General features: G+C 48.9%; 1 protein-coding gene across 1 annotated transcript; it reads left to right on the plus strand.

The window, feature by feature from the left end:
- Positions 1–3,429: 3,429 nt before the first annotated feature.
- LOC121875018 (mucin-2-like) lies at positions 3,430–5,874 on the plus strand (the record flags this gene model as incomplete). Its single annotated transcript, XM_042379372.1, has 2 exons — positions 3,430–3,628; positions 4,868–5,874. Coding segments are annotated over 2 exons (1,206 nt in total), but the record flags the coding sequence as incomplete, so codon positions are not given.
- Between the last annotated feature and the right edge of the window lie 6,802 nt (positions 5,875–12,676).

Raw genomic sequence — 12,676 nt, forward strand, 5'->3', positions numbered from 1 at the left:
GTGGGGTGGGGGTGTGTGGGTGGGGGAGGGGGTGTGGGGAGGTGTGGGTGGGGGAGGTGGGGTGTGGGAGGTGGGTGGGAGTGGGTGGGGAGGGTGGGGAGGGGGTGGGTGGGGAGGTGTGGTGGGGGAGTGTGGGTGGGGGAGGTGTGGTGGGGAGTGTGTGGGGGGGTGGGGGAGGAGGGGTTGTGTGTGTGTGTGGTGATCATTCTCCCTATTTAACACAGCAAAATACAGGTGGATGCGTGTTAAAGGTAGATAGCATAAAATAGATAATGATTCTATGGCTAACATTGGTTGTGTTTGCTTCCTCTTCTCCTGTTCTCCTTCCATTCATTTTCCTCCCATTCCCCCTCGTCCTCCTTCCTTCCCCTCGTCTCTCCTCCCTTTCCCCTCGTCTCTCCTCCCCTTCCCCTCTGTCTCTCTCCCTTCCCCTCGTCTTCTCCTCTCCTTTCCTCGTCCCCCTTCCCCTCGTCCTCCTCCCTTCCCCCTCGTCCTCCTCCTCCCCTCGTCCTCCTCCCTTCCCCTCGTCCTCCCCTTCCCTCGTCCTCTCCCTCTCTCGTCCTCCTTCCCTCCCCTCGTCCTCCTCCCTCCCCCCGTCGTCCCCTTCCCCCCCCTCGTCCTCCTCCCCTCTCCCTCTCGTCCTCCTCCCCTCCCTCTCGTCCTCCTCCTCCCCCCTCGGTCCCCCTCTCCTCCCCCTCGTCCTCCTCTCCTCCCCTCGTCCTCCTTCCCTTCCCCCTTGTCCTCCCCTTCCCCCCTCGTCCTCCTCCCTCCTCCCCTCGTCCCCCTCCCCTTCCCCCCCGTCGTCCTCCTCCTCCCCTCGTCCCCCTCCCCTTCCCTCGTCCTCCTCCCTTCCCCCCCCGTCCTCCTTCCCTTCCCCTCGTCCTCCTCCCCTTCCCCCCTCCTCCTCCTCCCTTCCCCTCGTCCCCTCCTCCCCTTCCCCCCCCTCGTCCTCCTCCCTTCCCCCCCTCGTCCTCCTCCCCTTCCCCCTCTTCCTCCCTCCTTCCCCCTCGTCCCTCCCTTCCCTTCCCCTCGTCCTCCTCCCCTTCCCCTGTCCTCCTCCCTCCCCCCTCGTCCTCCCTCCCTCCCCCTCGTCCTCCCTCCCTCCCCCGTCCTCCTCCTCCCTCCTCCCTCGTCCCCCTCCCCTTCCCCCTCGTCTCCTCCCCTTCCCCCTCTTCTCCTCGTCTCCTCCCTCCCCCGTCTCTCCTCCCTCCCCCTCGTCCTCCCTCCCCTCCCCCCTCGTCCTCCTCTCCCCCCGTCCTCCCTCCCCTCGTCCTCCTCCCTCCCCCCTCGTCCCTCCTCCCCCTCCCCCGTCCTCCCCCTCCCCCCTCGTCCCTCCCCCCGTCCCCTCTCCTCCCTCGTCCTCCCTCCCCTCCTGTCCTCCCTCCCTCCCCTCGTCCCCCTCCCTTCCCCCTCGTCCTCCTCCCCCCCCTGTCCCTCCCCCTCTCCTCCCCCTCGTCCTCCTCCCTTCCCCCCTCGCCTCCTCCCCTTCCCCCCGTCCTCTCCCCCCTTCCCCCGTCCTCCTCCCCCCTTCCCCTCGTCCTCCTCCCTTGGGTGGTGTGTGTCTGGTCTATCACACTAAGACTGAAAGTGCAAGGAAGTCCACCAGGTGTGTGTGTGTGTGTGTGTGTGTGTGTGTGTGTGTGTGTGTGTGTGATGACGGTCTCGAGGTAATTGACCAAGAGGAGGAGGAGGAGAAAGAAAAAGAAGAAGAAAAGAAGAAGAGGAAAAGAAGTGGAAGAGAGGCAGTTGGTCTTCATACCCATTAACTATCTAGACATTTTCTTAAAGATCGCCGTATACCAAACTTAGTCCAGAGCTCCTGTAATCTCTCTTTCTACGCTTATGTACGAACCCTCCTCCTCCCAGCGGTGCGTCATATGTCCTCTCACCCATCAGCTGGCAGCCTCTCTCCTCCCTCCCTCCCCTCCCTCCATCACCAGAAGCAGCGCCACCAGACGCCGCAACGGATCGTTTTAATTGACATTGTTTTGTACAGCCTGACATTATGTGGTGGTGGTGGAGATGGTAGTAGTGGTAGAGGTGGTGGAGATGGTGATAGTTGTAGTGGTGATGGTGAAAGAGGATGGTATGCTGTGTTCGGTGGTAGTGGAGTAGTCCTTCATCTCGCTTGTTGCCTCCTCCTCCCCTACCTCTCATCCCGCCATTCATGTTGTTTACGTTAAAGCTGTCGGAACACCTGGGCTCTATCGGTCTTGAAATGTATTTTATGGCTTTTTATTATTTTCTATTTATTCTAAGTTTATTATGCTTGTTTTGTTTAATATTTTCTATTATTTATTTATTCTGTTTATTTTAAGTTCATTATACTTTGTTTTTTTAAGTATTTTCTGTTATTTATTTATTCTGTTTATTTTAAGTTTATTATACTTGTTTTTTTAATATTTTCTATTTATTTATTCTGTTTATTTTAAGTTCATTATCTTTTTTACATGTGTGTTGATTAGGTCAGTGAACCCGTGACCTCCCACTCTGTAAATACTTCACCCAATCTTCACTCAGTCCCAAACTTTTGTAAACAATGATAATAATTATTGGGGTTTTACCTGTGAATATGATTTTTGTTAGTGTTCTAAATCCTTAGGTTCTGTGAGGGGTAAATTGTTCTAAATGTCAGGGTTTCTATTAAAGGTCCTCTGAATAAATCCAGTATCGTATTTTTGTAGCTGTTAAACTTGTGATATTTTAGATTTTGTGTGTGTGTGTGTTTTGTGTGTGTGTTTTGTGTGTGTGTGTGTGTGTACACCCATTACTCCACCGCCGTCCTTGACTACGAAATACAGCAGAGTGAAGGAGCTGTGAGCGAGGGGGGGGAGGGGTGGACAATGGGACCTGAATTAATTCTGCCCCCTGCCTCTGCAATGGAGTTATATGCAAACTCTCTCTCTCTCTCTTTTTTTATTCGCCTCTCTGTTTTCCCTTTTATTCTCTGTCTGTTTATCTATTTCTGCATCTATTTTCTATTAATTGTCTGTCACACACACACACACACACACACACACACACACACACACACACACGTACGTCTCCTCCGCTGCTGGTCGCCGTACTCAAGGCTCTAGCTCCTGCTCATCCACTGCTCCGAAGCCGCTGGACCGACACAATTTACGTCGCTGGAGCAGTAGCAGTAACTGTAGCAGCAGCAGTAACCACAACAAAACAACAACAGCAACAGCAAAACAGCAACAACAACAACAACAACAACAAAAACGACACCAACAACAAGAGCATCAACAACAACAATAACAGCATCAAGTACAGTAGCAGCAGTAACAACAACAACAACAATAAGGACAGTGATTAGCTTATCATACGCTGGCCACTGAGACTGGTGCAGTCAACGGCGGCACGCAACGGTGACCTGGAGGCGGCAACAAGCACACCATTGAGGAGAAACACCAACACCCGCAGCAAATTCGTCGTCGCGGGAATAGCAAGATTCTCCTACCACCGGATACTGAGGAGTGCCCTGGAATTAATAGAAGCAGCACCAACAGCGACAACAGCAGCATCAGAGACAGCAGCAGCAGCAGCACCAACAGCGACAACAGGAGTAGAGGAGGTGGAGGAGTGGGGCGCGGAGGTTCACAGGAAGTAGCAAGTGGTGGCGGTAAAGTATGAAACACAAAGGCAACAACAATACTCAGCCGACTTGACGGATAGCTGTTGTACCTTACACCCCCCACCTACTTTTCTCTCTCTCTCTCTCTCACACACACACGAGAGAGAGAGAGAGAGAGAGGGAGACTGCCCATCCAGTAACTATCTAAAGGCTCAACTATTACATCATAGCAAAATCGTCCGGCCTTCACCACTCGGCACACACAAGTCAGGTATTGAGCTGTGAGGCGGGACATAACCAGCGGACCATGAGGCGGGCTGTCAGAGGAAGTCATTAGTGGCAATAAGGTGAGGTGTTTTCCCAGGACTGTGGTGGAGAGGATGGTGCTCACGAGTCTGTCACACACACACACACACACACACACACACACACACACCTCGTTTAATATAGTATTTTGAAGGAGAAATTGTATCTCAACCGGATGCAGTTTAAAAGGCTCAATGTTAATCGGATCAATGTTTATCGGATGTCCGTGTGGATGCACGTTAAACGGATGCTTGGTAGTAGGCAGCTATCAAACAGGAGGTACTACTGCCTGGGAAGATATTGAAGCATAATGTGTTGTCTAATGGTAGACCCTTGCTGCATATGGCATCACGAAAATTGTGACTGACTTTCTGCCTCATTTACACACAAATGCAGGGTCTCAATTGTTTCTTACTTTGACAACACAACATTCTTCTCTCACACACACACAAACATACACACTGTCGCCTCGCACTCTCCTTACATTCACTTCTCACATTCTATTTACACACTCACACATTCTCACACACTCTTCTCGCACTCCTCACACACTCCTCACACTCTCCTTACTCACCTTCACGTCTCAGGTCGGTATAATTCCATATTTCTTCATTGTATCATCCTCCTTCTCTTGCTCCTCCTGTTCTCCTTCTCCTCCTCCTCTTGTCCTCCTCCTCCTCCTTTTGCTTCCCCTCTGCTGTTGCTCCTTCTCCTCCTCCTCCTTCTCTTGCTGCCTCCTCCTACTCTTCCTCCTCCTCCCCTGTTCCTCCTCCTCCTGTTCCTCCTCCTCCTCCTGTTCCTCCTCCTCCTCCTCTTCTCACTTACGCCGTTTGCACTCTGCTGATTATCCTGTCACTGTGAGCCAGGTGTGTGTGGTTCAGGTAAGGGGGGTGAGGGGCATTGGCGCCTGTTTCTGCTGGCTTACAGGTGTCAGCTTATAGACACCAGTCCCCCTACTGCTGTAACACCAGTCCCCTACAGCTACAACACCAGTCCCCTACAGCTACAACACCAGTCCCCTACAGCTACAACACCAGTCCCCCACACAGCGACAACACCAGTCCCCACAGCTACAACACCAGTCCCCCACAGCTACAACACCAGTCCCCACAGCTACAACACCAGTCCCCCTACTGCTGCAACGCTGTCCCCCACAGCTACAACACCAGTCCCCTACAGCCACAACACCAGTCCCCTACATCTACAACACCAGTCCCCCTACTGCTGTAACACCAGTCCCCCCACACACAACACCAGTCCCCCACAGCTACAACACCAGTCCCCTACAGCTACAACACCAGTCCCCTACAGCTACAACACCAGTCCCCTACAGCTACAACACCAGTCCCTACAGCTACAACACCAGTCCCCTACAGCTACAACACCAGTCCCCTATGGCTACAACACCAGTCCCCCACAGCGACAATATCAGTCCCCCACAGCTACAACACCAGTCCCCACAGCTACAACACCAGTCCCCCACAGCTACAACACCCAGTCCCCCTACAGCCACAACACCAGTCCCCCTACAGCTACAACACCAGTCCCCCACAGCACAACACCAGTCCCCTACAGCTACAACACCAGTCCCCCACAGCTACAACACCAGTCCCCCACAGCTACAACACCAGTACTCCTACAGCTGCAACACCAGTCCCCCACAGCTACAACACCAGTACTCCTACAGCTGCAACACCAGTCCCCCTACAGCTACAACACCAGTCCCCCTACAGCTACAACACCAGTCCCCTACAGCTACAACACCAGTCCCCCACAGCGACAATATCAGTCCCCTACAGCTACAACACCAGTCCCCTACAGCTACAACACCAGTCCCCACAGCTACAACACCAGTCCCCACAGCTACAACACCAGTGCTCCTACAGCTGCAACACCAGTCCCCTTACAGCTACAACACCAGTCCCCTACAGCTACAACACCAGTACTCCTACAGCTGCAACACTCTCCACTACATAGATCAGTGTTGAATTTCAAGGTTCTTGTTTTTGTTTTATTCATGAAACTCTTGTACTGTACATGTATCTGTAATTTGCTGTACTGACACTCTTTAATCCTACAACATGAAGCAACATCACCCTTTAATCCTGTAATATGAAGCAACATCACTTTAATCCTCCAACATGAAGCAACATCACTCTTTAATCCTCCAACATGAAACAACATCACTCTTTAATCCTGTAATATGAAGCAGCATCACTCTTTAATCCTGCAATATGAAGCAACATCACTCTTTAATCCTGCAACATTAAGCAACATTACTCTTTAATCCTACAACATGAAGCAACATCACTCTTTAGTCCTGTAATATGAAGCAACATCACTTTAATCCTCCAACATGAAGCAACATCACTCTTTAGTCCTGTAATATGAAGCAACATCACTTTAATCCTCCAACATGAAGCAACATCACTCTTTAATCCTCCAACATGAAACAACATCACTCTTTAATCCTGTAATAAGAAGCAACATCACTCTTTAGTCTTGCAATATGAAGCAACATTACTCTTTAATCCTCCAACATGAAGCAACATCACTCTTTAGTCCTGTAATATGAAGCAACATCACTTTAATCCTCCAACATGAAGCAACATCACTCTTTAGTCCTGTAATATGAAGCAACATCACTCTTTAGTCCTGCAATATGAAGCAACATTACTCTTTAATCCTCCAACATGAAGCAACATCACTCTTTAATCCTGCAACATGAAGCAACATCACTTTAATCCTCCAACATGAAGCAACATCACTCTTTAGTCCTGCAACATGAAGCAACATCACTCTTTATCCCTGCAACATGAAACAGCATCACTCTTTAATCGTGCAACATGAAGCAACACCACTCTTTAATACTGTAATATAAAGCAACATCACTCTTTAATCCTGCAACATGAAGCAACATCACTCTTTAATCCTGTAATATGAAGCAACATCACTCTTTAATCCTGCAACATGAAGCAACATCACTCTTTAATCCTGTAATATGAAGCAACATCACTCTTTAACCCTGCAACATGAAGCAACATCACTCTTTAATCCTGTAATGTGAAGCAACATCACTCTTTAATCCTGCAACATGAAGCAACATCACTCTTTAATCCTGCAACATGAAGCAACATCACTCTTTAATCCTGCAACATGAAGCAACATCACTCTTTAATCACCACAGCATGAAACAACATCCTCTTTAGTCTGTAATATAAAACAACATCACTCTTTAATCCTGCAACATGAAGCAACATCACTCTTTAATCCTGCAACATGAAGCAACATCACTCTTTAATCCTGCAACATGAAGCAACATCACTCTTTAACTCTGCAACATGAAGCAACATCACTCTTTAACCCTGCAACATGAAGCAACATCACTCTTTAATCCTGCAACATGAAGCAACATCACTCTTTAATCCTGCAACATGAAGCAACATCACTCTTTAACCCTGCAACATGAAGCAACATCACTCTCTGGATCTTTGTTTGTTTATTTTAATCGTGTGTAGATTCCAATTCCATTTCTCTCTCCCTGCTATAGTCTTGACACATACACACACCCCCACCCCGCACCCTCCCCACACACACCTACACCCCCACACACCCCACACACACCCACACTACACCCCACCCCACCCCACACCCCCCACCCCCCCCCCACCCCCACCCCCCCCACACCACACCACTACCCCACACCCCCTCACACCCACACCCCTCACACACACCCACAACACTTCATCTCTAATGGCAAGATAGCCGACATATTAAGATTGTATCCACTTTTTTGCACTCAGTAACTTTATCAGTTCTCATGTACAGAACCAAATACGCAATGTGCTTGAATACCTCTCACGTAAATGTGAATAACAAAGTGTGAGGCCAGACATACTGCCTCACACGCCTGTTCTCACGCATTTGTGAATAAGTTACCCTTTATGTATAAAACTAAACAAATAATGTAAATGAAATACTGTGTAACTTTCGGTGCCATAATATCCTGACAACCGGGGTTAATTATTATGACCCTTTGTAAACCCTACTCTGTAATCCTTTTGCGCTACCGCTCACAGGATGAGTGTGGAGTGCACAAAGTATGCAAGCGACAAAATCAAAATAAAATCACACACACACCTTCCCCACACACACACACCCACACTACACCCCACACACACCCCACACACACACTACACCCCCACACACACACCTCCCCACACCACCCCCACACACACCTCCCCACACACACCCCCCCACACACACTACACCCCACACACACCTCCCCCACACACCCCCCCACACTACACCCCCTACCTAAGCTGTCCTCAACATATTCCTGTATGAATAACCAACGCTCTCCAAACTTCTCTCTCTCCTGATTCACTTTTGATTTTTATCTCTGTTCAGAGGAGAGAATGTTGTCTACACCGCCACCTGACACCTATAACAACAATAACAACAACAACAACACCTTCAACAACACCTTCAACAACAGCATCAACAACAACAACAACAACAATACAATACAACAACAACAACAACAACACTCTTCAATAATAATAACAACAACTTCAACAATAACAACAACACCTTCAACAATAATAACAACAACTTCAACAATAACAACACCTTCAATAACAACAACAACTTCAACAATAACAACAACACCTTCAACAACAACAACAACACCTTCAACAATAACAACAACAACAACTTCAACAATAACAACACCTTCAACAATAACAACAACAACTTCAACAATAACAACAACACCTTCAACAACAACAACAACACCTTCAACAACAACACCTTCAACAATAACAACAACACCTTCAACAACAACAACAACACCTTCAACAACAACACCTTAACAATAACAACAACACCTTCAACAATACAACAACACCTTCAACAATAACAACAAAAACTTCAACACAACAACCTCAACAATAACAACAACAACAACAACACCTTCAACAATAACAACAAAACCTTCAAAAATAACAACAACAACAACAACACCTTCAACACAACAACACCTTCAACAATAACAACAACAACAACATCAACAATAACAACACCTTCAACAATAACAACAACACCTTCAAAATAACAACAACACCTTCAACAACAACAACAACAACAACACCTTCAACAATAACAACAACACCTTCAAAAATAACAACAACACCTCAACAATAACAACAAATAACAAAAACACCTTCAACAATAACAACAACACCTTCAACAATAACAACAACAACAACTTCAACAATAACAACACCTTCAACAATAACAACAACACCTCAACAATAACAACAATAACAACTTCAATAATAACAACACCTTCAACAATAACAACAACACCTTCAACAATAACAACAACACCTTTCAACAATAACAAATAACACCTTCAACAATAACAACAACACTTCAACACAATAAACAACACCTTCAACAACAACAACACCTTCAACAATAACAACAACAATAACTTCCAACAACAACACCTTCAACAATAACAACAACACCTTCAACAATAACAACAACACCTTCAACAATAATAACAACAACTTCAACAATAACAACAACACCTTCAACAACAACAACAACACTTCAACAACAACAACAACACCTTCAACAACAACACCTTCAACAATAACAACAACACCTTCAACAACAACAACAACACCTTCAACAACAACACCTTCAACAACAACAACAACACCTTCAACAATAACAACAACAACAATCTCAACAACAACAACAACACCTTCAACAATAACAACAACACCTTCAACAATAACAACAATAACTTCAACAATAACAACAACAACTTCAACAATAACAACAACACTTCAACAACAACAACAACACCTTCAACAACAACAACACCTTCAACAATAACAACAACACCTTCAACAATAACAACAACACCTTCAACAATAACAACAACACCTTCAACAATAACAACAACCCTTCAACAATAACAACAACAACACCTTAACAACAACAACAACAACACCTTCACAACAACAACAACAACACCTTCAACAATAACAACAACACCTTCAACAATAACAACAACCTTCAACAATAACAACAACACCTTCAACAATAACAACAACACCTTCAACAATAACAACACCTTCAACAATAACAACAACACTTACAATAACAACAACACCTTCAACAATAACAACAACACCTTCAACAATAACAACAACACCTTAAAAATAACAACAACACCTTCAACAATAACAACAACACCTTCAACAATAACAACAACAACACCTTCAACAACAACAACAAAACCAGGCAACATCTAAATCCACTATATCTTGTAGTTTTGTATTTCGTTTTCTCTCTCTCTCTCTCTCTCTCTCTCTCTCTCTCTCTCTCGTTCGTTCAAAGTTGGATCACTCTGCTCCTCTCTCTCTCTGACCTGAACACTGACCCGGGTGTTGTCAATTGAATTCTTGAGTGTGTGTGGTGTGTGTGTGTGTGTGTGTGTGTGTGTGTGTGTGTGTGTGTGTGTGGCTCTCCATACATGAACATTAAACTGACTCTTTCCTCAAAATTAACATCTTTTCAATTTTGTTGATCTGTTGTGATTCTCTTACATGGTAGTGTTATGGGAGGAAGTGGGGTAGTTGGGAGGGAGGGAGTAGACAGGGTAGTGCCATGGGAGGAGGAGGAAGTAGACAGGAGTAGTGTTATGGGAGGGAGGAGAGGGTGCAGGGAGCATGGGAGGAGGGAGGTAGACAGGGTAGTGCCATGGGAGGAGGTAGACAGGGTAGTGCCATGGGAGGGAGGAAGTAGACAGGGAGTGCCATGGGAGGGAGGGAGGTAGACAGGGTAGTGCCATGGGAGGGAGGGAAGTAGACAGGGTGGTGAGTGCCATGGGAGGGGGAGGAGGTGGACAGGGTAGTGCCATGGGAGGAGGAGGTAGCAGGGTAGTGCCTGGAGGGAGGAGGTGAACAGGGGAGGTGCCATGGGAGGGAGGGAAGTAGACAGGTGGTGCCATGGGAGGAGGGAGGTAGACAGGGTAGTGCCATGGAGGAGGAAGTAGACAGGGGGTAGTGCCATGGGAGGGAGGGAGGTAGACAGGGTAGTGCCATGGGAGGAGGGAAGTAGACAGTGCCATGGGAGGGAGGAAGTAGACAGGGTAGTGCCATGGGAGGAGGAGGTAGACAGGGTAGTGCCATGGGAGGGAGGGAAGTAGCAGGAGTAGTGCCATGGGAGGAGATGGGCAGGGTAGTGCCATGGGAGGAGGAGTGAACAGGGTAGTGCCATGGGAGGGAGGGAGGTAGACAGGGTAGTGCCATGGGAGGGAGGAAGTGAACAGGAGTGCCATGGGAGGGAGGAAGTGAGGCAGGGGAGGGAGAGGGTGTGCCATGGGGAGGGAGGGAAGTAGACAGGGTAGTGCCATGGGAGGAGGAAGTAGACAGGGGTAGTGCCATGGGAGGGAGGAGGTGGACAGGTGTGTCCATGGGAGGAGGTAGACAGGAGTGCCATGGGAGGAGGAGTAGACAGGGTTAGTGCCATGGGAGGGAGGAAGTAGACAGGAGTAGTGCCATGGGAGGAGGAGTAGACAGGAGGAGTGCCATGGAGGGAGGAAGTAGACAGGATGGTGTGCCATGGGAGGAGGAAGTAGACAGGGTATGGTGCCATGGGAGGAGGAGATGAGCAGGGGTAGTGCCATGGGAGGGGAGGGAGTAGACAGGTGGTACTGTCGGAGGGAGGAAGTGGACAGGGTAGTGCCATGGGAGGGAGGAAGTAGACAGGGTGGTGCCATGGGAGGAGGGAGGAAGTAGGCAGAGGAGTGCCATGGGAGGGAGGAGTGAACAGTGGGAGGAGGAGTAGACAGGGGGAGTGCCATGGGAGAGGAGTACATGCCATGGGAGGGGAGGAAGTAGACAGGTAGTGCCATGGGAGGGAGGAGGTGAGCAGGGTAGTGCCATGGGAGGAGGAGTAGACAGGTAGTGCCATGGGAGGGAGGAAGTAGACAGGGGTAGTGCCATGGGAGGAGGAAGTAGACAGGGTGTAGTGCCATGGGAGGAGGAAGTAGGCAGAGGTAGTGCCATGGGAGGGAGGAAGTGGGAGGAGGAAGGGGTAGTGCCATGGGAGGGAGGAGGTAGACAGGGTAGTGCCAGGAGGGAGGAGTAGACAGGAGGTAGTGCCATGGGAGGAGGTGAGCAGGAGTGCCATGGGAGGAGGAAGTAGACAGGGTGGTGCTGGGAGGAGTAGACAGGGGTAGTGCCATGGGAGGGAAGTAGACAGGGTAGTGCCATGGGAGGGAGGGAGGTAGACAGGGTAGTGCCATGGGAGGGAGGGAAGTAGACAGGGTAGTGCCATGGGAGGGAGGAAGTAGACAGGGTAGTGCCATGGGAGGGAGGGAAGTGAACAGGGTAGTGCCATGGGAGGGAGGAAGTAGACAGGATGGTGCCATGGGAGGGAGGAAGTAGACAGGTAGTGCCATGGGGAGGAGGAATGGAGCAGGGTGGTGCCATGGGAGGGAGGAGGGTAGACAGGTGGTGCCATGGGAGGGAGGGGAGGTAGACAGGAGTAGTGCCATGGGAGGGAGGAGGTAAGACAGGGTAGTGCCATGGGAGGGAGGGAAGTGAGCAAGGGTAGTGCCATGGGGAGGAGAGTAGACAGGGTGGTGCCATGGGGAGGGAGGGAAGTAGACAGGGGTAGTGCCATGGGAGGGAGGAGAGTGGACAGAAGGGTAGTGCCATGGGAGGGAGGGAAGTAGACAGGGTAGTGCCATGGGAGGAGAAGTGA

Source organism: Homarus americanus, unplaced genomic scaffold (assembly GCF_018991925.1).
Source record: "Homarus americanus isolate GMGI-L3 unplaced genomic scaffold, GMGI_Hamer_2.0 scaffold15914, whole genome shotgun sequence".
Lineage (NCBI taxonomy): Eukaryota > Metazoa > Arthropoda > Malacostraca > Decapoda > Nephropidae > Homarus > Homarus americanus.